At 38.2% G+C, this 25011-nt stretch overlaps 1 protein-coding gene across 1 annotated transcript in view; it reads right to left on the bottom strand.

Moving 5' to 3' along the window:
• LOC131540740 (uncharacterized) overlaps positions 1–25011 on the bottom strand; it is a 112454-nt gene that overhangs the window by 66676 nt on the left and 20767 nt on the right. Inside the window, exons 6-12 of the mRNA XM_058775965.1 lie at positions 24739–24823; positions 19516–19690; positions 19270–19434; positions 18982–19128; positions 18827–18889; positions 6090–6204; positions 5852–5988 (exon numbers count right to left, since the gene is read on the bottom strand). Of these exons, the coding sequence (XP_058631948.1) occupies positions 5852–5988; positions 6090–6204; positions 18827–18889; positions 18982–19128; positions 19270–19434; positions 19516–19690; positions 24739–24823 (887 nt within the window). The remainder of the gene's footprint in view (positions 1–5851; positions 5989–6089; positions 6205–18826; positions 18890–18981; positions 19129–19269; positions 19435–19515; positions 19691–24738; positions 24824–25011) is intronic.

The following is a 25011-nucleotide window of genomic DNA, read 5'->3' as shown; positions in this document are numbered from 1 at the left end:
TTTTTCACATACTTTTGAAAATCCAGCGTTTAGTTGATCCTGATAAGCTTTCTTCTTTCGTGAGGGGGTTTGGTGCCACAGCATTTTTGTTTCCAGGTGGAACGTTAAAGAACATGACACACGCGTCTCCCGGAAATCGTCTCAGGTTACGTATGTAACTAGGGATGTGCGCTACGACTAATTTGACTGAAGTTTAAAAGTTTTAAAGTTTTGCATCTGACTAGTCGACTAGTCTAAAAGCTAGAAACCCTCAAAAAATGGCAAAAAAAAAAAAAAAACTGTGCGTGTATAACAGCCTACACTTGAAATACTTAATCTTTGCATCACACTGTCAAATCCCTCAATGAAATCTGCTAAAAATAGGTCACGATTATGCCGTATGCTTGCCTCACGTTATCATCATTTAATTTTAGGCGGTGACAGCCTATGACCTCATTAACCAGCGCGACCACAGTATAAAAGGGTGACGGGAGAACACGTCATTCGCTTCTTCGTCTGAAGCTTGCATCCGATGCATGGCAAGGGAACTAGAGGACACAGTGTCTCGTTCCCGTCTCAGGGAACCATGGTTACATTTCGAACTGCGTCCTCTAGAGGTTGCTATGGGGAACGGTACACCCACGCCGCCATGCTGAGGGGAGTGCCTGCCAGAAACCACGGCGAGCACTAAGTACCAACTCTACCATAGTTATTGGAGTTGGCCCTAGGACACCTTGAAGGCTGTCAGTTACATTATCCCCTTCGGCCAAGAGCCTGAACTGCATACCCAAAACAACTTACCTGTTAAGGGCTAAGCCGGGAAAGCTCGAGCCTAGGGCAGTGCTCAAAGGCTTGGAATCAGAAAAGAGACTCCTTCAAGGGGATACGACCAGGTGTCTAGAAACCAACCAGACCCTGGCCTGTCACCTAGGGGGCTACCACCTTGCTCAAAGAACTGACTCGACAGATCCTTGGTATCAACACCCTGCTCAGAATGTATCGACAGGGATACATAAGTTGAGTGGAGCCCAAGGTGAAAACCGGGGCCTAAACCAACTCAGAGAAAGGGAACAAAGCTGACAGCGCGTAACCCTTACCATACAGGATTTTAGAAAGTGCGCAGAATGCTTAGCTTGCACACTTACCACAACGTAGATTTTTAGAAAGTGCACAGAAGCCCAGCATGTGCACTTACCATAGCATGGATTTAAAGTACCGTTACTTAAGCGGTAACCAAAGCTGTCATTAGACAAGCCTAGGAACCTTATGTGACTGTGGCACACTCAGGGAGCGGCAAATAATTCAGTGGGAGACCGCGTGCTCAGAGCGCATGTAGATTGAAAGGCGTAACTCATAAAAAGAACCCACCATGCGAGGGGAGTATCGCCAGCTCAACCATGGCAGTCACAGAACAGACTCCAGAGCATCTGGTCACAGATGCCCAGAAGGGAGTGGCGTGCTTGCAAGAAACCCTTCATGGTGAGGGGAGCACAGCTAGCTCACTCAGCAAGTAACTCAGATGCTCAATCTGGGAGCGGTGTGCTCATAGGTGACCCTCTAGGGTGAGGGGAGCACTGCCGGGCATGACCCAAATAGAAGCAGTTTATCAGGGAGGCAGTGAGCGGCCCAACTACCTGATGTCACTTCCATGGAGCTCAAAAGAGCAGAGGGTTCAACCCCTAGCGAGGAGAGAGAGGAACCCAGCTCGACCAAAGTGAGAAAAAAAAATAGCCAGTGGCAGAGTACCTAGCTCTAAAGTAGAGAGGAGGACTCACACAGTCTGCCCAGGACCGGCGAGGTCAAAGGGACCCTCCTGCAGTGAGGGGAGCACAGCCATGTCCGGGGGGCAAATGGGACATCAGAAATGGGATCCAGCTAGAAGGGGATCACATATTTCTACAGGGAACAACAGGGTCCCAACATAAAGGCAACTGACCAAGGAGGTGACAGAGACGGGCCTAACAACTAAGTATTGTTGTAAATTAAGTTTTCAGGACCAGCGCTCTCGGCTCTCAAGCTGAGGTGGGCCATTAAAGCGCACACTGGGAAAGACTCATAGCTAACCCTCACAGAGAGGGGAGCACTTCTCAGCTCGACCAGAAGGCGGCACTAGATTAAGAGGAGTAATCCAGCAGGGCCCAGTAAGAGACGGTCAACTGGTGCAGTTGGACGCAATATCATGCTCTCAATCTTGATAGAGAGTGTAGGTCCCGTATAACCAGACCCGATCGGATCAGAAGTAGCGGGACCAAAACCATTCACGCATTCAGAACTACTGCTCCTTAAAGCCGAAGCAATAGGAAGGGTTTCCGCAGAAATACAACTCACTCTTACCTCAGGGAACGCAGTGTGCTCAAGCCCACTCTGCGGGGGGCGATAACTGGTACGACCATAAGGGCAGTGTGACAGGGAGGACCCATGGGCCTGACCGTTTATCGAACTGCAGAGTGGAATTAAGGAGTGTTGAGTCATTCAATGCCTCAGCAAGAAGAACTAGCTCAGAGAACATGTATGAAGGTTCAAATCCCAGGAGACCCCTCAGGGTGAGAGATGAGTAGCACAGGGGACCTAGCCAGGGGATAGGGAGCACGTCACAATGGCGAGCTCAAAAGAGACACTTCTGCAGTGAGAAGAGCACTGCCATGCCCGGGGCGCAGATTGACCGCAAATGGGACATTTAGAAATTAGATCCAGCTTAGAAGGGGATCACACATTCCAACAAGAAGCAACAGGGTCACACCATAGAGACAACCGGCCAAGGAGGCAACAGGGACGGGCCTCACAACTCAGTATGATTGCATATGGAGAGTGAGTCCCATTTAACCAGACCCGAAAGAGCCTGTAGCACAGTGGGACCCAACAACCCATTCATGCATAAAGAGCTACCGCCCCTTATGGTCAAGGCAGTCAGGAAGAGTTTCCGCAGAAACACATTTCACTCATACCTCAGGGAAATCAATGTACACAAGCCCACTCCACAGAGGTGCGACTCACTGGTTCAACCATAAGGGCAGTGTGACAGGGAGGTCCAAGTGGGCCTAACCATCTATCAAAACTGCAGAGCAGAGTCCTGCACACAGGTGGGTACCCGCGGGTACCCGACAGGTGAACCGCAAAAATTGACGTAACGGGTGGAATAATATTGACGTGTCGGGTGCGGTGCGGTGCGGGTCGGGTCGGACTGGTGACAAGCACGGGCGGGTTGCGGATACAATTATAACCAAGACTATTTCGACTTAATCCAGTACACGCTGATAGGCAGCTCCTTTCAAATTGTCCCGTGCTTGTGTTCACGCTCTGTCTGAAGACCGGGCTTCTACAGCGGGATTTGCAAACACTGAGCACTGTAGCCAATTGACAGCTGTATTGACATTGATTGACAGCTAGCCTTTTAGTCCTGTTTAAAATAGATTGGTCACATGTACGCAATAGTTTTATATTGTTTTTCACGTTGGATGTTGTGCGCTCTCTCTCTCTGTCTCTCTCTCTCTCTCGACACTGCTGCCAGTCCTATATATTTTTATGCAGTCTATAAAGTTAATTGTTTTTATAGGTTATAAAGGAAAAACTCATATTTGGCTTATTAATGTAAGCCCTTTAGACCTGTTTACAATATATAGTTCACATGTTCGCAATAGTTTTATATTGTTTACACGTTGAATGTTGCTTTCTCTCGCTCTCTGTTAACTTGTTGGGCTGCGTGTGTTAAATGTTATTATTAATTTTTAAACGCGTTAACGCATTAACTCAGAATGACTTGTTAACTGCTTGTTACATTAAAAATAAAACAAAAGTGTTTTGTCTGCCTTGTGTAGATTTAATGCGGGTGCGGTTCGAGTCGCGGTTTTTATGTCAAAAGGGTTGGGTCGGGTTCGGAATTAAATTAGTGTTGCTGTCGGATAACAGGTCGGGTATTCGGTTAACTACTGCAAGTGCGGGGCGGGTGCGGGCTTATCAAACAGGACCCGTGCAGGACTCTGCTGCAGAGTAGAGTTACTCGACGCCTAAGCGAGAAATTTATTACCTCGGAAATCAAGCCAGAACAGAAACCGCTGCCGCGACCGCGTCACTATTCTCGCGAGAGGCGAACACACTCATGCAAATGCTATCTACAAACTCGGGTAAATGGTGAAGTACTCACGCTCCGCCCACACACTAGATACAAACGCTGCTTTATCCGGCATATTGCATGCAAGATGAAATGGAAATGAAAATGACATTGAACATTTTCTAAAGACAGAAATACAGTGATATAAAAACACCCACGCCTCGTTTTGATTTTTAAATGTGCTCATGTTTATTCAACGAAGCCTTTTGGAAAATCGGTTTTGATATCGAAAAAGAAAAAGAAGTTTAGATATCGAAAAAGATATCGGTTTTGATATCGAAAAAGAAAAAGAAGTTGTTTTTTTCAGAGAGAAAAAAAAAGTAGGTTGTACAAGAATAGCCTATTAGTTATTTTATTCGTCTTGTCAAAATACTAAATTCGTTTAACATTTTGCTGTTAACATAGCAGGAAAAGTGTCGCAGAGAAAAATAAATAAATAAATAAATACGACACCTGTCATTTAAGCAAAATTGATATTTTAGTTATTGCGCTGTCTGTTTGGCAGAGGACAGAGCATCCTCACTTTGCTCCATCCTTATTCTGCTCTGTCACTCATCGACAACCTGCCTGTTCTGTCACCACCGGTAGGCTACAACCTGCTCGTTATGCACATGTTGTGCGCACAGCCCCTGCAAATGAAACACGTGATGCAGCGAGCATCGGTTCATGCGTGCAGCGCGTGCATAGCAATCATGAGGGCAGGCTGTACCAGTGGTCAATAAGAATAAAGCACAGATATGCTGTTCTGAAAGGACGTCGGGAACAGGATATTGTTAAACCGCCCGCTCCCGTTCAAATTACACCAGAGTTACCAACCGCTACCGTGTTATATTCGGGAATTTAATCGCGCGTCGCAAGAAATCTGGTCGGGAAAGCAGACCTCTAGACTTAACTGCTGCGGAGAAAGTGCATCATACAATTTGTTTTAAACATGTGACAAGCTTTATATGAAGGGCTTTAAAAAACTAGTAAGAATAGTAGCTTATAGTTTCAGTTTAAAGCGGCTCTTGACAGAAAGGCTGCATGTGAGGCTGACAGAGATGCTACTCGCCCTGTTTAATGTGTTTGAGATGTGCTGTTTTCCTTAATGCATAACTTACATTTCACAGGTATGTTCTCCATCTGATAATGTTTGAAAAGCCATGGAAATATTTCCACGTTGATGTCAGAAGTGTATGAGCTTTTGCTTTGCAATTCTCCGCTAAACTTCACAGACTTCGTTTTAGAATGAGCGCCGCAGTGCGCATGCGCGCCAAACAGACAGAGCGCAATAACTAAAATATCAATTTTGCTTAAATATTTGTAGTTGGACAATAAATGTGACATATGTAACATTTTAAACCAACAATACAAGTAAGTGTATTTGTATGATAGCACAACTGTAAAGTGTAATGGGGTAATCAAAATAGTCTTTTAATGAATTAGTCTGTGCTTTTTTATTATTTTCATTTTTAGTTTAGTAAATTTAACTTCTGCTTTAAAAGCATTATTTTTGTTTTTAGATTGCAATGTTGCAATGTTATAATGTAATGCGATTTTAACAATTTTTTGCACATAATATATGCCTACATGCTTACATTCACTTTATTTGTTTAATCCAAATACAAAATACGATATATAGCCTATACCGTATACCGCATATCAACCAAAAAATACTGAGATATGAATTTTTACTCATATCACCCAGCCCTAGTGTGATGTCTGAGGTGAGACTATAGTTCCCCCACTCTATAGCCAAATCAAAGCAGTCACTCAGTCACTAACCTCAAGGTTGATGCTTTGTTCCTTTTCAAATACAGCATTTTGTGGTACAGAGGCAATTCCATATGCACATGCTTCTCGTAGGGGATGCCTGAAATTTTGAAGATGTTTCTTGGCAGCTCTGGCAATCTCAAGAGCAGCTTTAGAAAAAGATATGAAACTCTAGTGTACTGTAATTTAAGACTCTTATAGTAAAAACAAAACATCATAAATCACAACGATTTAGAAAATGTTATTTTACCTTCAGGGTAGTCAGCAAAGAGTAAAAGCAAATCCTTGCGTTCCAAAATGATAATTTCACATTTTGTTAATGCACATATTGTAACATTTCTAGGGATTTCATACAGCAAATGGACCTGAAAAAATTGTATTGTATTACTGATGGTATGGCATTTTGTTCCTCTTTATAGTTCATCTTTTTTAGGTTTCATTTCCACCCTGAAATTGTGATATTTATTAACTTTCATTAAAGGTGAAGTAGGGCTGTAAGGATCACTGTCACAACCGAGTTTCTCACATGCCTTTGGGCAAACAGAAATTGTTATAGGGGATTACATTATTTAAATTAAAACCACAAATCCAACAGTGCGTCTGCCTATTATAAGAAACATAAAAAAAATTCACATAACTGCAGTTTGTTTGGTCACCATCATTTAACTTGTAAGAGATTATTATTGTTCACTGTAAAAAAATAAATTAAAAAATTCTGTAAAATTTAATACCGTAAGTAAATATGTTGGAGGTGCACACAGTGTCATTCACACAAATGTGACATTCCACATTCTCCATTAAAATACCTTCGAAATGATGTATGATTTGTTGGAATCGGACGAAAATGGACTGAGCTACACCTGTTTGAAGTTGACAAAGTCAGCAAACTCAATTCTGAGAAAAATCGAGTTAAAGTTTTCTGAGGGTTCCAAAGCAAAATTACTGCGCAAAATTGCATCTTTTCCTCCAGTTCTTTTCTCAATAAGAATTACTATATTACTAATCACAATATTGCTATTTTTATTGTATATTTGTTATTAAAGGGATAGTTCACCCAAAAATGGAAAATGTGCTGTTAATTTACTCACCCTCAGGCCATCCGAGATGTGGGTGACTTTTTTTCTTCAGTAGAACAGTAAAGAATATTTTTAGGTGAAACCGTTGCGCTTGGTGATTCATAAAATGCAAGTCAATGGCTACTGGTTTTTTAGATAAAAAAAAACATAAAAACAAGACCAAATCAATATCAGTTAGGGTTGCTTCGATTGATCGGGTACCGATCATTATCGGCCGGTAATCGCTTTGGGATGTTTGATCAGTGGTCTCTCAAAAAATTTCAATCTGCGTGCCGTGAGAGGTTTGGCACAACATGCAGCAGCACCGTCTCAGTCTCTGTCTGGCGCAGGTGAAATAATTATAATGCTGAAGGTGAGGTACAATTCATATTTATTCATTAAATAACATATAAAGTAATTTGAAACTTTGTGTGAGACATTTCATAAACAGCATGTGTGAATCACCGCGCGCGCTTTCCTTCTCAAAATGCACAAATGCTTCAAATCACATCGCATCTGCACTATAAGCGAGCTGCACGCTGCATAGTTGACACACAAATTGTCACTTGCACAATAGAGGCAGTGTCGCATCGTTACTAAAGTTTATAAATTGCTTTTCTAGTTAATTCTTGCAAGTGTTTAACCATTCAGCGATCGCGCGCTCTCCTGGAAACTGTGCGCTCATGCACACTCGTAACGCACACACATAATGCCAGGTTCACAGAGGTTACTCCATTTGCAGTGCGTGTTACAGTTATGTTATGCAGTTATGTTCGTGATAACATAAGAAAAGTAGTTTAAATGTTTTGCCACATGCTTGAGCAACTAAATATATAAATCTAGCAGTGGCCTAAATGCAAAAGTAAAAAGCATTGAATAATGTGTTCCTTATATTTATTGCATTTAAACACATCTACAAAGAATGTATTACTGTAAAAGAAAAAAAGAATCACAATGAAAAAGCATTTTCAGTAAAATGTGTGATAAAATAATGAGTAAATGTTGTGTTTGTGGTAAACAGATGGATCAGTAGTGGACTCCTGTGCTGTGTCTAAGCTTTTCTGCAACAATTGCACAATTGTAAAAACAAAAATGCACTGAATGATCAAACATTTAGGTGAGATAAATGTATATTTTTGAAAAAAAAATTTGTCTAAAAAAAGCCCCCCCTCCACCCCTCAAATTAAAAAAAATACTCTCTCACAAGAGTCACCTAAGAGGGGAATTCCCCCCATTTTCAAAAATGAAATTCAGACACTGAACAAATTCTAAAAATACTGATTGGAGTATCACTATAAATAATTCTACATGATAAAAAGATGGCTTTAAAAAGATTGGTATCGGTGATCGGATGGGCAGATACTGCTTTCTGTGATCGGCAATCGGTGATCTGCCTCAAAAATCCTGATCGGAGCACCCCTAATACCTATGGCTCCTGGCGATACATTGAGGTCTAACGAAGCGAAACGATCGGGCTGTACAAGAAACTGAACACTACTTACAACAGTAATACCTTTAAACCACAGCCTGGGCAACTGGCATGTTCACGACTATCTGTCGCATGACGACGGATGAGCAGGTGTATACTAATGTGAGCTGATGACGCTGTTTCTTCATGAGATAGAGGACATGTGTGTTTTATTATTTGTCAAAATGGTACTTAACTGTGCTGATCCTTGATGCTGGAACAAGTTTAAAAAAGTAAAATTACATCCGCGGGTGTGATCCCAGAGCCCTCTGTCTCACTGCTATTGCTCTTAGTTGGTACCCATAGGAAAAATGTATAGACCAATTTCATGCAGACGTCACAGTTACGTCACTCGCAGCTGCGCGCGCATTGTGGTGACAGAAACACACGGTAACAAGCAGAGTGAAACGGGAAAGATCCACACAGAATAAGAGATAAAATGTACTGTTGTGCCTTTGGATGTCAGAATCGGAATGCAAATAATTTTTTATAGAATACTGTTGTCAAAAACGCCATTTTAAGCTAAACGCAGCCGTTTAAACGGACAGACTAATGAATGAAACCTGCTATGATTACTCTACCTGTAAAGCATAAATTTGATTTAAACAATTGGTCAACATAATATAATATTATATTATATACATAATATTCACTTATACAGTTCAGAGGGAATATATTATATTTGTCCTACATTTACAGCATGAAATAGTATTTAAACCTATACCAATTTACATCACGTTACCTATTTTATCCCATCTTTTTTGAGACTTTTTTTTTTTTTTTTTGAGACTTTATATTTCGTATTTTGGACTTTATAACTCGATTTAACTCAACAATAGCGAGTTTGTCCATTCTGAGGGGAAAAAAGCCAGATGTGTGGGATATAACTCAAAAGAGAGAATGACCAGTTGATTTTTCTTATCAGACTGTGAGATATCATCTCGGAATTGCAAGAATAAAGTCAGAATTTTTAAATATTGAAATTTAAATTTGAACGCTGCTGCCACTTCCAGACAAAATAAATAAATAAATAATAAATAAAAATAAATAAACAATGACAGCTGTGGTTAAACGAGATAAAGAGCGGACTGGACAGAAACAATCATCAGAAAAGCTCGCGTTTGTAGCGCACACTTCTTATCAGAAAAGGTTCAATAAAGTATTGTCTTTTGTTGTTATGGGCGCGTCTAAAGATTTCTTATGGATCTCAGTACTATGTCGTGTATGAAATAATGTCTTCGTGCATGTGTATAAAACAACAAACTGACAATTTATATGCTTAATCATGTGCAATTGTATATACATTGTTATGAGTAATTGTGGCTGGAATAATAATGTAGCTTTAAAAATAGTTGCCTGCTGAAATTGAAATATATATTACATCTTCATAGATACACGGTGAGTTTGTCTTCACTATACACGTTATTTGTGATCACTCAAGCGGAGGTAATCCTGTCAGATCGTCCATCCTTTGAGTGAGTACAGGTCGGCCAATTTCGTCCGTTAAAGTTAACCTTTTTTAAATAACGCAGTCCCGGACAGTATGCAGGTATGCAGCCCTTACATATGCAGGTAAAATCGGAATTTCTCAAGTTATTGTTAAAAAAACAAGCTAACAGACTTCATAGCTAGCGTTAGTGAAGCGGTCAGGGAAGCTCCGCCCACAGAAAAACGTCACAATGTTTACTAACAGGAAATTGGTCTATTGCTCAGTGGTTGCTTTTCCTAAGACCACCAGAGTCTTTAGACTAGGAGAAAAATCTGAGCACAGTGTGTGATGTTGTTGAGATATTTTCTAAACTTTTGAGGAGACACATGTGAGAGATCCATAGTCTCTAGCTAAGGAGAAAAATCTGAGCGCTGTGTGTGATGTTGTTGAGATCTCTTCTAAAGCTTTAAAAGAGACAAATGTGAGAGATCCAGATTCTCTAGCTAAGGAGAAACATCTGAGCACAGTGTGTGATTGTGAGAATATTGTGAGAGTGTTAGAGTTTTTGTCTCAGGAGAGTTTGAGAAGCAGGAGCCTCAAGCAAAAATCTCCATTCGATCTTAATGTAAACTCATTTCTGTCTAGGAGAAATATTTGAGATGTTAAAGAGATCTCACTTTTGATTTTTCTTTCCTATGGGCGTATTCTGGTTCGATTAAGTACGGCTGTGCATAAAATTCCATGTCATCTTCTTTCACGTCGAAATCATCAGCCATTGTAACTTTTACTTTGTGAACTTTAAACATTAGCTCTGTTGTTGAAGCTCTCCACACGAGTCCTCTCACTCTCTCGTAAACAAACAGCATCAGCTAATGTGAGTACACGCCCGCGCATGCGTCGTCATGCAACAGAAAGGTTGTTCTCTAGTCTAGACAGTCATGAACGCGCTGACAGCCGGTTGCCCAGGCTGTGGATTAAAGATAATACTGTTGTAAGTAGTGTTTAGTTTCTTCTACAAACTGATCGTTTCGCATCATTAGACCTCAATGTATCGCCAGGAGCCACGGTATTGATTTGGTCTTGTTTTTATGTTTCTTTTTTTAGCTCAAAATCCAGTAGCCATTGACTTGCATTTTATGAATCACCAAGCGCAACAGTTTAACCTAAAAATCTTCTTTACTGTTCTACTGAAGAGAAAAAGTCACCCACATCTTGGATGGCCTGAGGGTGAGTAAATTAACAGCAAATTTTCATTTTTGGGTGAACTATCCCTTTAATAAGAACAAATGCAATAAAGCAGTAGAACAAATATAAGAAAGAAACAAATAATGCATTACCTTTTCCATTTTACATCTAGACAAAAGCATTCAATACTGAATATTTAAATACTGTAATACTGTGTATATGTGTATATTTATCGGGATCGCGCGTTGGTGGAAGCGCCTTTTATGCGAGGGTTCTGAGGGTTCAGAGAAAAGGTACTTCTCTCAGAAAACTTACAAATAAAGATAATATTAGATCTTTAATTACTATTGGAGCACCTCAAATTCGACTAAAATCAACATTTTTCACTTTTTTTTGCTGTAGCTCAAAATTAGCCTGTGTGCATTCCAACTTATTTTGCCAGCATGGGTCACAAATACTTAACACTATCATGGGAACACACAACACTAAAACAATGCAAGAATCATGAATTTAACAACTTAGATTTAACCTAAAACCCTAATGTGTTGATAACTGTTAAGAAAAACATTCATGTTAGCCAATTAACAGGTTTTTACTGTAGCATTTTATAGTCTTTTACAGTGATTTAAATTAAATATTTAAAAAAAATTTAATAAAAAAGCAAGCATTTCAAAATAAAATATATTTTAGTATATAATAATTTAGTATCTTTTAGTACATTTCAAACTACTATATTTTAGTGAATAATATATATAGGTGTTGGGACAAAAAAATGTGAACCACAATTAAACATTTTTAAAAGAGCTAAATGACTGTAAAGAGTTGTGAGAATATCTGAAGTGTCAGATCCGCGTCAAGTGCATTAGGTTTTAAAGTGAAACCTGCTGCAGTCTGTGACATTGATAGAAATAAAAGAACAAAAGAAAAAGAGAAATCACTCACTGCTCTGCTTGCTGATTAAAGGGGTCCTATTATGCTCTTTTACAAAGTCTTGATTTTGTTTTGGGGGTGTACTAGAACATGCTTTCATGCTTCATGGTGGTTCAAAAATCGCATTATTTTTCACATAATTTACATTATTACAATACCTTTCTCCCCAGCCTGGCACAAACGGCTAGATTAGTTCCGGGTTTGATAAGGCCCACCTTCCGAAAAACGAAATGTGTTGTGATTCGTTAGCTGTCCCAGTGCATTGTGATTGGCGAACAGCTTAGACAGTGTTTCAGTACTGCCCCGCTGCAAGTTTGTCAATATTGCCATATCAATTCAGATCCTGAGAATATTGAACAAGAGGATCGCACAGAACCTTTGCACGCTCGGATATTGCAAGACATATTAAAGTGGTAACGTATTGTTGTTGTTTTTTTGGCTAAATCACGTTTTAGATAAGATGTCAACAACAGCTTAAAAATAACTGCATTTACTATGTACAGATAAGTGCAATGATAATATGTATTATGTTTATTGTTCTTTAATTCTAACATTATAACATGAATTGCAGTGAAACTGTTATACAGTTGAATTTATTTACACCATAGTCCCACAGACTTACACTATCTGTGGCGGCATATATATGCAAATTAATTCTCTGCCAGCAGGAAGCGCTGTTGGAGTGGTAGAGAACGAGGTTTCCCCGGTAACGCTGTACACAAAGCAGCGCTCCAATCACAAACGCTGCTTTATCAGACATTACATGCAAGATTAAATGAAAATGGCATCCAAAATTTTCTGGAGATTTTCTCCCCACCCAATAACCATTCAAATTTCCGTAGGTGGGATTTATTTTAATGATATTCTAATGGGCCGCTTTGTGATATCACAAACACCAGAAAACAACGCTGAAGTCCAAACGAGCTGTTCGCTGTAGTTCTTGAAAAGGGATTTTTTAAAAACGAAATATCTCCCTTTGGAGTGGACTTTGAGATTTGTAACTTTGTAGATCTTTTTATCCCCAAACATGCACACTGCACACTGACTAAAATTCAAAAAGTGAAAAAGCATAATAGGACCCCTTTAACTTTTGTTGCTTGAATAAATTTATATTAAAATTATAGTTTATGCATATACAATTTATAGTTTATGTGAAGCTTTGTTTTAAGTTCTCTAACATTAAAAGTTGTTACATTTTTCAAAGCCTATTAAATGTTAAAAATAATAGCTTTCAATTATACTGCAATGTTGAATGGTTAATGGCTAAACTTAAGGGATAATGCATTTAATAGAGACATCAGCAATATTGGTATAAACTGACAGCTCCATTATTATGGCAACGTGAAATTGCTAAAGTAGAAAAAGTCGCATTAAGTATAAGTAGTGTTTAATTTACTCCTATTTACATACTGCATACTGCGTTTGATGAAACTATAATTATTGGTTAAATCAAGCCCAAGAGTATGGAAGGATATTCAGGGCAATTTTCAAAAGGAATTGCAAATTGTATTTTCAATTGCGTCTTCCATTTGTGGACGCATAAATCGTGACATAATCCAATGCAATTCCAAATCACCGTATGCGTTTTCGCGAATGCACAGTGAAAAGCGTTTGGTTAAAAGTGAACATTGACCTATTGTGCATACTGTTGTGGCTCCCGCTGCTAGCAGGGGATAAATGCTGCATTTGTGGTAAAAAAAAAAGACAGAATTATTTAATGTGCCAAGAAGGTTGCACTATCTGTTTGTTCACACAGGCATGAACTGATTGACAGCTGCCTTTCATGGAGCCTTTACCGATTACCTCCATTGTTCAAATCATTCGTCTGTGAGTGACGTCACCTCCCAATACAAACATGCCCCAAAGTATAGTCCCGCCACTGATATTGACTGACAGGTTTCCATTTAGAAATCGGAAATTCAAATGCAAAAGAATTGCAATTCCATTTGAGTTTTGGCAAGTTACATGCGCGATGCAGAGAGAGGGAAAAGGCAGACATGGTAATTAATATTGCTATTTAAAGGGGTCATCGGATGTGACATGCACTTTTACAAGTTGTTCAAACTGAAATGTATGTTGGCAGTGTGTGTACACAACCACACTATAATGATAAAAATCCACCCAGTGTTTTTTTTTTTTTTTTAATCTCGTTAAATCATTTCCCCTTTCTCATATCAAGCCATTCTCAGATTTCTGTCTGTATGATGTCACACAGACCCAGGCCCTCCCACGAGTGTTGATTCACACTAGCGTTTTACCTTAGTCAAAGAGTATAGAAGCCCAAGAGTAAACTCTGATGAGAAACTCATCAGCCAAAATGTTGGGCAATCCACTAAAAAAACTATTAGTGTGACAGTATAAATCTTACCTTTCATCATTTTCTCAAAGACAATTACAGGTAATTATTCACAAAAGTGTAAAAATATTGTGTGTTTTGAAGTGGGATGTAGCGCTATCTTATGCACCTGCTAACTTCAACTGTTCTTATTCTAGTAGTAAACTTAATTCCTTTTAGGAACTGCAGATCCATAGAAACCATAATAATGATTTATCTGGATATGACACCAAGTTAGAATGAGCTTATGCAAGTTTACACATTTACTATTACTATATAATTAGTTAATATTACTCCACTAGGTCTGAAATATATATTGTACATTTTAATCCCCTGGAACACACTACAAACATGATGCATTGCTGTGTCTGTCATAAAAAAATAATTACAACCCGAATTCCAGAAATGTTGGGACGTTTTTTAAATTTGAATAAAATGAAAACTAAAAGACTTTCAAATCACATGAGCCAATATTTTATTCACAATAGAACGTAGCAGGCATCAAATTTGAAATGAGCTCATTTTGTGCATAAAATTGTAACATTTCTCAGTTTAAACATTTGCTATGTTATTTATGTTCTATTGTGAATAAAATATTGGCTCATGTGATTTGAAAGCCTTTTAGTTTTCATTTTATTCAAATTTAAAAAACGTCCCAACATTTCCGAAATTCGGGTTGTAAATAATTCTGGAAAAAGTGGCTGTACATGTGTTTTTTTGTTGTTGTTTTTTTACATAAAGTTTTTTGTTTACAGTCTTCCTTTAATGGACATTAATATAAGACAATACAGAAAAAAACACTTATTGTCAAGCTGTTATATTTATTGTCCAACATCCTAATTTTTCTGTCATTAATTTAATTTCATATGTTGGTATTAATTCAGTGTTTATAATGCTAATACTTGAACTTAAAATAATTTCAACCAAAACTGACGGAGCTGCAAAAATGGTTACACTCACTAAGTGAATGAATCGTGTTTGTACCGAACTCTTATTACAAAGCAAAAACAAACATTCTCCTTCGATCCATGAACGTTTCTCTCAGTTAATGTGCGCAATCTCAAAGTCTGAAGCGTCTGTCATAGCAAATCAACACAAGCTGTTGTGAATAACTAAGCGAAGAGTCTTCTCATAGGATAAGAACACGCAGTCTCATGAATAGTTAAATAGACACCGACGCGTCATCGATGTACTATAGTCCATTGCCATGTCACAAACTGTGACGTCAACACAATGTAGATTTTAAACCTGGAAGATGAAAATAGCACAAAAAAGCTTAAAATTAACCAGTTTTCTCAAACAGTTAAAATTATCGGATGCTAATATTGTCTTCTATGATGTGCAACATAAACACCTCTGCTAAAATCTCAGAAAAAGTAGTCTGGGGTTTCATGACCTTTTAATTTACGTTTTTTTTAAACAAAGTAGCTGATATTTGTTATAGCGACAGCAAGAAGCTAGTGGAGTGCCGAGTCGCTTTCACTCCAAAATGGCGGAAGCGTAGGGCTGCTGCTGTTGCAATGGAACATTCTATTGGCTTTCACTTCTTGTCAGTATAAGTTCTTTGCCTTAGACCTGCCCTGAGTGAGCTGTCATTAGTCCACCATTGTTTCGATGCCGGAGCAGGAGTAGACAAGAATGGCTCCTAAGCGATTGAGGTGTTCTGTTGTTGGATGTAATAATGAAGATAGCAGTCGTCATTTACTCACGACATCTGAGCCACTAAAGACGCAGTGGATTACCTTTGTTTTTGAAGAGAATGCATACGCCGATCTACCTAAATGCATTTATGTTCGCACGGATCATTCGTGACCCGGCTTCACCTACAGAAAAAGTGAGTATAAGGTTTTTTATGAATCTTTGCAAATCGCCTTTCCTAATAACGTGCTAGTTAGCAAGTTCTGCGGCTAAAGTAAACAGTATCATGAGAACGGCTCGTCACCCCATGGAAGAGAGGGGCAGGGTGAGCAGAGCTCATTAATATTTAAAGAAACATGGACTAAAATGGCTTGCTGAAAAAAGATCTGTTTTTGACAGGGTAAAAAGGGTGTTGTTTTACCCTACCATTGAGAACCAAAGTATGTTATAGACTTTTCATTAAAACCCTAAAGAATCATATCAACTTGTGGAAAATTTGCATCCGATGACCAGTGGTGTATAAAGTACCTGAAAGCAATACCCAAGTAAAAGTACAGATATCTTACCAAAAAATGACTTTGGTAGAAGTTGAAGTCACCGTTTAGAATATTACTTCAGTAAAAGTCTTAAAGTACGTGATATTTATTGTACTTAAGTATGAAAAGTATTTATTAACACCTTAACTGTCACTCACAGTTTTGAACATAGACATTATAGTGCACTATCCAAACTTAAATTTTTATAATTCATGAATGAAAACATTTTGTAACATGATTTTGATGTACCATTTCCATGGTAATGCAATGTCTGATTTTAAAATGGGTTTCAAAGGAAGAATTTTGAGATTTTAAGTTTTCAACTGATATATAATTTCTTATGATTTCTAAAGTGTGATAGAGAAAAAGGCAACTAAGAAGACTTTCTGTGACAAAGGTCAGAACTCCTGTTATGATGTACATTTTTCAGGTCCACTCTTGTCATAAATTAAACTATTACTTTTCCTACATAATTTTTTATCCAAAAAAGTGGTAAAATACCTATTTAGGAGTCTTAGACCTTTCCAACGATATATAGTTTGTCATGATTAGATAAGTAAACGTAGGCGTCCCACAGAGGGGACGGTGACAGTTAAGAGGTTAAATCTTAAACGTACTTAAGTATTGAAAGTAAAAGTACAAGTAAATGCAAAATGGAAAAGAAGCAAATGAATATATATAAAAAAATATTCATTCAGCTTGAGTAGCAAGCCTGTGTTCAGTTTTAACTCTTTCTTCCATTTTGTATTTTTGGATAAGAATAAAAAGCACTTCACCCGGTACTTAGTGTCTTTCATTCCAACATAAGAAAATATTTCTGGAATCTGCATCTGAAATAGCATTTAGATGTATTTACACAGTTTATGTAACTCAGAGGGAACATGGATGTATTTAAACTGCAGTTACTTATGCATAAATAGGCCTAATGTTTTGTTTTTAACATAAAACGTTGAATACTGATATTTGAAATAATTTAAACATGAAAAAAAAAAATAGTCGAAATGTGAAATTAAAACCGCCAGTAGGTGACAGCAAGTGACTGTTAATAAGTGAGTCATTGAGATTCAACCGATTCATTCAAACGGCTGATTCATTCAGAAACAAAGCATTTGACTGTGTTAATGAGTGAATCATGTTGCTTTACTGAACTTGTATAAAATGATTATTAAATGTGTTCATGCTGATATCTGCAGAAAAACAGTACTCTTTGTGTGATATAGATAGATATAGAAGTTAACTATATTAAATTATATATAAAAAGCATACAGAAGCATCTTTGCCATCTACAATTTAGAATGCCTGGAATTTTGAGTTTTAATAGACTTATAAATCAACGTGCGTGCACTCTGTATGTGATTTGGTGATATAGCCTACTTGAAAATGTCAGATGGTGCTGTATCGCACACCCCAGACTCGACGGATGCTTCAGGGAAATGTATCGGAGTAAACGTATACATTTTAATTAGGAAATGTAGTGGAGTAAAAGTAAAAGTTGGCTGAAATATAAAAACTCAAGTACAGATATTCCCAAAAGATACTTAAGTACTGTAACTTTGTTACAATACACCACTGCCGATGACCCCTTTAAATATGACAGTCTCATAACTAGGGATGCACGATATTGGATTTTTGCTGATATCTGATATGGTGATATTTTTCAAATCATTTTGGCCAATACCAATACCAATATATTTCCTTTTTGTTTGGAAACAACACCAAGTCTCTCCTGTGCAGAAATTATAAGTAAAATATTTTTAATTTTGGTTAGTTTTTAACAAGAACTTATTTGTTAGAATTAAACCATTTTAATTTATTTTTGACAGCACATTGAAGCTTTGAAAATAACTATAAATAAACTACATCTCAATCGCTGCATTCCCCCCTCCCCCCAGAAAGATGTAGTGTTAACTCTAACACAGGTGAGTTAATGTATTCCTCTTATCGGCAAGAAATATCGGCATAATTTTTAATATCGGGCCGATGCCGATATTTACATAAAGCCATTATTGGCCGATTCCGATATCAGTCTGATAATATCGTGCATCCCTACTCATAACTCGTAAGATATGGGAAATACAGTTGCGAATGGACTTTGCTATTTTATTAGAAAATTTGCCAGTCACTGTGCGTTCACGAAAGTGAAAACGCAAACAGTAATGCAAGATTTGCAATTGGATTATCCAAAATTAAAATAAAATTGCCCTGAATATCCTTCCATACAAGTGCCACCAACAGGCCTATTATGAGAAGTGTAAGCAATTCAAGTTCAAAAACACGTGAATGACTTTATTTTTATAATAATGCATATCATTTTAGGACAGTAATTGTTCAATTGGAATTACTCCATTTATACTGTAAATGACCCTTTCTTTACATTTGAGCCCCTGCCCCCGAGGAACTGAGTGTCATACCTCTCCAAACAATGAGCCAGGTAGCAGTTTTGCCATTTCCTTCCCAGGGTTCTTACCAAGAACCTGAAAAATAGAACAAATGATGTTCAAAAATCCTCATACTTTGAAATACACTAAATTCTCAGTTGACCTCAAAGATTTATATTCAGGCATACCTGTACAAGTCCTTGCTTAATGTAATACAGTTTTTGATTAATTTCTCCAGTTTTAACCAGAATTTGTCCAGGACTGTATGTGCAGGCTTTTAATTTCAGTGCTAGAGCCCTTTTGAAGCCATCTTCTGTTTTTCTGAACAACTTAGCCTAGAAAGAAAGACAACCACTTTAAGATATACATAAAAGTCTTTGTAATCTTATTAATAGTTAATCAAAAACGTTATTATTATTATTAATATTATTATTATTATTATGGCCTAAACTACAGTAATTCATTAGATGACTCACATTTTCAATAACAGATTTGTAACAACAACTTGAAAGATCTGAATGCAGGACAAATGGGAGGTCATCCATAAGTCCTGCAATGTTGCGGCCCTTCTGGTGGAACCAAAGATTGTAATAATGTTTGTGCACCCATTCCTGGATTTCCTCTGGTAATCCCATTTGTCTCTTTGATTAAAAGAAGGAAAATAAAGATGATATTACTAGCAGAAATGACAGACTAATAATTAAAATCTTCTTATTACAAACCATGTAATGAAGAATAGCATCCACTCTATGGTAGAACCTTCCTCTTTGTGCAACCATATTGGATATAACTGAGCTCATGTCAGACATGCTGATTCCAAAGGAAAGCAATCCGAGGACCATCACAAATGATGCAACTGTGGCCTCTTCCAAATTTGTGGCATGTATATCTCCATAGCTGTTCAATATATTTCATGAGACAATATGATAAAAAATAATCTCTTATTACAAACAAAGAATATGTAAAATACAATATTTAAGGTACACTATGCTATGGCAATTTAAAAAAAAGCAAATAATCCATTCAAAATTCTTACAGCACCTTTAAATGCTCTATTTTAACACTCATTTGGGGTAACACCATGTCCTAACTACATGCGACGCAACTAGGGTGACTACCTGGCAACAGATCTGTTGCGGGACAGTAAGACAAGGCAGGTTTATTTATATAGCACATTTCATACGCAGTGGTAATTCAAAGTGCTTTACATAAAAGGAAGTAAAATAGTCATAAAAAAAATAATCACAAGAATAAAAACAAGGAATTAAAAATAATAATAATCACAAGAATAAAAACAAGGAATTTAAAAACAAACATTCTCAAGCTTTGTTCAAACTCTTCCGGGCTAAGTGAAAAAACCTTCCAAAACACCTAACTATTACACTACTTCACCCCCTACTTACTTTGACCATCATAAACCAAACAAATAGAACTCAGAGGTCCTACTTTTTAACTAAACCAACACACTTGTCTTTCTTTGCCCACGGTCTCTTTACCATCACAACACTTACTTTAGCCTTCTGTTTAAACTTTTAAAATGATATAAAACAGTTAAGAATAGAAAATGATTATACATAAAATACAGTGCAATCAGTTCGGACGTAGCACAGTGCTCATTCAACAAATGCACAGCTAAACAGATGAGTTTTGAGTCTGGATTTAAATGTGGCTAATGTTTTAGCACATATGATCTCTTCTGGAAGCTGGTTCCAACTGCGGACGGCATAATAGCTAAAAGCGTTCTGGATGAGCTTCAGATGTCTAATGGTCTTCTTTGGAAGGCCAGCGAGGACACCATTACAATAATCCACCCTACTTGTGATAAAGGCATGAACAAGTTTCTCCAACTCTCCAACATCTAATTCTTGCAATGTTTTTGAGATGATAGTATGCTGATTTAGTTACTGCTTTGACGTGACTACTGAAACTAAGGTCTGTCTCCATTTTTGACTTGATTTTTAGTTGTTTGACCCCTAGAGTCAAGGTATGCATTCACCTTGAGAACTTCATCTTTGTTTCCAAATGCAATGACTTTTCTCCTTGTTTAACTGAAGAAAATTCTGCCACATCCAACTGTTCATTTCATCAATGTATTGGAAGAGGGAGTCAATGGGGCTATAGTATAGCAATTTGGTTCTTTCTCATTATTTGACTTAGTGGGAGCATATACAGGCTAAACAAGAGCAGTGCAAGAATTGAGCCTTGTGGGACTCCACATGTCATGGACGTCCACTTAGACTTATGCTCTCCTATACTCACATAATAACCTCTCCCTTCTAAGTATGACCTGAACCATTTGAGTACCATCCCAGAAAGCCTGACCCATGTATCGCACCATGTTATGATCGACAGTGTCAAACGCAGCACTAAGATCTAGTAGTACCAGCACTTATATTTTGCCAGAATCAGAATTAAAGCAAATATCATTTATTATCTTAATGAGTGCTGTCTCTGTGCTGTGATGCACTCGGAAACCAGATTGAAAATTGTCCAGGTATCCATTTGAGTTTAAGTAGTTGTTCAGCTGATTAAAAACTACCTTTTCAATAATCTTATCTACGAAAGCAAGATTTGATATTAGTCTATAGTTGCTCAATATGGTGTTATCAAGATTGCGCTTTTTCAGAAGGGGCTTAAGACCTGCAGTTTTCAGGGAGTTTGGAAAAGTCCCAGAAGGAAGTGAGGTGCTCACCACTTCTAAGAGATCTGCTTCTAAACAGTTAAGCACACTTTTGAAAAAAGATGTGGAAAGTGTGTCAAGATAGCAGGTTGACGATTTAAGGTGCTGTACTATTTCTTCCAAAATTTTGCAATCAATCGCTTCAAAAACAGACATAGTTACTTCTTTTTTAAATTGCGGTCGACCTTGTGTGACCTCTGCATAACCAGAAGATGTGCCAATCGCCTTTCTGATATTATTGATCTTCTAAGAAAAGAAGGAAGCAAACTCATTGCATTTGCTCTCGGAGAGCATTTCACTGGGAATCTGACTTGGGGGATTTGTCAGTCTCTCAACAGTAGCAAAAAGAGTGTGAGTGTTGTTTAACTTACTGTTTACAAGGTTTGAGAAGAAGGTCTGTCTAGCTGTGGCTAGTTCCACATTGAAAGCATGAAGGTTGTCTTTATAGATGCTATAGTGAATATCAAGTTTCATCTTCCGCCACATCCGCTCAGCTTTTCTGCACTAGCTGCGTTTACATGGACCCTAATAATCCGATTGTAATAGGACTACAAGCACAATTGGAATAAAAAAGTCACATGTAAACACTTCAATCGGATTGAATTGGCCAGATCTGATTAAAATTTTGATCGGATTGTAAGGGGGGGTTTATTCCTTTTGTAATCCGAACGAGAGGACATGTAAACACTTGATCGGATTGAAAACTGAAACTGGAAAGTACTGCGCATGTGCAGTGACATAAAAATAGCGTAATGACGTATGACGTGCGGAACGAGCTGTTCTTCCTGGTGAATAAAAGTGTCATAAATGAGTGTCCAGTCATTCTAAAACGATGCTTTTGCTCAGCGTATGTGAAGTGGAGCAGGACAACGTCCCACCAGTCCTTGTTTAAGACTCTCATCCACAGACGACTGGTTTTGGGCACGGGAAGGGGCACTTTTACTGCTTTCTAAAGTAAGCAGCACTGCACAATAGTTAATGTGCTGGTCGTCGACTAATTAGGACCCAAAGTAAATAAATATCAAGTGTGCTTTTTAAAACAATACACAACAACAGCTGGAAACTCTGAATATTCATGCAGTGTGCGCATGTCAAAAGATTAAATCCGATCAGAGGCTTGTGACATATAAACACTCACATCAACCCGATCACTTTAGCGTTCACGTAAATGCTACGTTCGGATTCGTCAATCAGAATGAATTCATTCCGATGGAAGCAAAAAGTGTCCATGTAAATGTAGCAAATGTCTTTTCATACTCTGAACTGCTGTTGATTGTTGATTGCTGTAGATGTGATTTTGCAGTACAATGCGGGACACATTCATTTACTACTGTTATGCTATGTAAATACTGATTTACATCTGTTGTCATATGCACCAATTTATGTTTCACGAGTTCACACTTACCTATAATAAACTGAGTAAAGATAATGCGTATTTGGCGTACTGTCCAGGGAGAGGGCTCCGAGCTCGGTAATTACTCCCGAGCCCAGGGTACTCCCCCTATCCGAGGAGAGGGGTCCAAGTTCGGCATTTAGCCCGGACCCAGAGCGTTCCCCCCGAGTGCTCCTCCCCATGATGGGGTAGAAACGGGCTGAAGGTGAGGAGTCGGGGTGGTGGAGGGATGCTGGAAGACGAGAGATAATGAAGGTAAGACTGCGTTGATTATTTATAAGGGTTCTCTCTCATGCTGATTGGATAGGTGGTGTAATTACTGATGATGAATTGGCCGTGTTAATTATCTGTGCGTGCTCCTCCCGAAATTTGTTAATAGAACATCACTTCTGAACGCACACATGTAAGCGAGAGAAAGCATATCCGTTTTGTGTGAGAGTGAAGAGAATCCACCTGCGAGAGAAGAGATTTGTGCTCACGCATTTTGATTGCCCTCGCATTACAATAATGCGCTCTGGGCATTTCTCATTAAAATAACGCCATAGAAACCACCTCAAACGAACTATTAAAATAAGAAGAAAGTCGTGTCTGAAAGCAGCATCGATTTTTTAATTGGTTCAAATGAATTGAGAATATCGTGTTTTTCAGTGTGCACTCTACCTTTTCCCGTCGGTGGTGCTAGATCACTTGATGAGGTCCGCACATCCTTTGTGCGGAAACTTCTCCACCAAGGAATAAATAAAAAACTTTCTTAAAAAGGCAAAAAGAACGCATGCATGTTTTCTTAATATGACAATTAAAAACCAACAGACTGATGAAAATGCAGGACATTTTCTCAATATGCGACGCGCGGGACAAAGGGTGAAAATGCAGTGCGACAATGCAAAGCGGGATGGGTGGTCACTCTAGACGCAACAAGATTCCACACCAGATGTGACGCGACGCGACAGGATCACTCAAATATCACAGCCATTCAGAAGCATGAAGCGCACTGCACACCCAACAAAATGAACAAGCTTATAATCTAATTCATAAATATTAAAGTTTTTTAACCTTATTAAAAGTACATACTGAGTGACTCATAACATCTTTGATATGGAATACGCTTGTTGGTTCGTGTTGAGTTCAGAGTTTAACATACATGTTTTCTTTCATTTATTTTCAAGATCTGTTGTTGCTTTCAGTATGGCTATAAAGGTCTAACTGTCACGGTGCACACACACGAGGGAAGCGAGGAACACGGAGATGAGGATAAACTCAAATATACAGTCTTTAATCCAGACAAGACAGGGCAGACACACAGGAACACCGGGAGTAACAAGTAGACCAGATGAAAAGCAACTGAACAGGAAGGAACTAAATACCCAGGTTAATCAAACACACAGCTGAACGAAATCATATTAACTAATCAAACTAAACAAGGACAGGAAAATAACCATATAAGAACACAAGAGGGCGGGAAACACAAGTCAGAACTGACACTAGCAAAATAATATTTAAACTCACATTAAACACTTTTAATGAAGCACATTATCAGTACCTGAGATAATAGTATGAATGTTGTTGTTCCAGCCATGACGTTGCATAAATAGAAACGTTTCTAAAATAGAAATTCCGTGTGTTGCATTGTGGCTGGTTAGGACATGGTGTAAAGGGGCAACTTTGGCTAAAATATAACATCTGTCCACTATATCTCTCATTATTAAATTGGCAATGAAATGCAAGTAGCGTCATATCTTTTCTTGATTATTGAAAAAGAAGAAATGCAGGGCAGGGAATTCTGTCCGCTTGTTGACTGAATTTGGAGACGTGAGCATTAAAACATATAATGATGGGAGAACTTGCATATAAAACTTTTTAAACAGTACTCACCCTATGGAGCATAGTGTGATAGTTGACCAGTAAAGTGTTGTAGCAAAGAACGCCATGTCCGTAATTCCTGTCGAATTGGTTGAAACTGTAGAAATAATTATCCCATATTAATTAATATTATCCAAAATTATATCACTAAGAGATTTAAGCAGACATTTCACAAAGCACAAAATATGTCTATAAGGTGCAGTATGTAATATTGACAGCTTGCTGTTCAAGTGGCTACTGCAGTCCAAATGTAAAAATACTGGAGACTCTGCAGACTCAACGCTC

Source organism: Onychostoma macrolepis, chromosome 05, assembly GCF_012432095.1.
Source record: "Onychostoma macrolepis isolate SWU-2019 chromosome 05, ASM1243209v1, whole genome shotgun sequence".
NCBI lineage: Eukaryota > Metazoa > Chordata > Actinopteri > Cypriniformes > Cyprinidae > Onychostoma > Onychostoma macrolepis.
The sequence above is the reverse complement of the archived record's forward strand: the minus strand, read 5'-3'. Positions and strand labels throughout refer to the sequence as shown.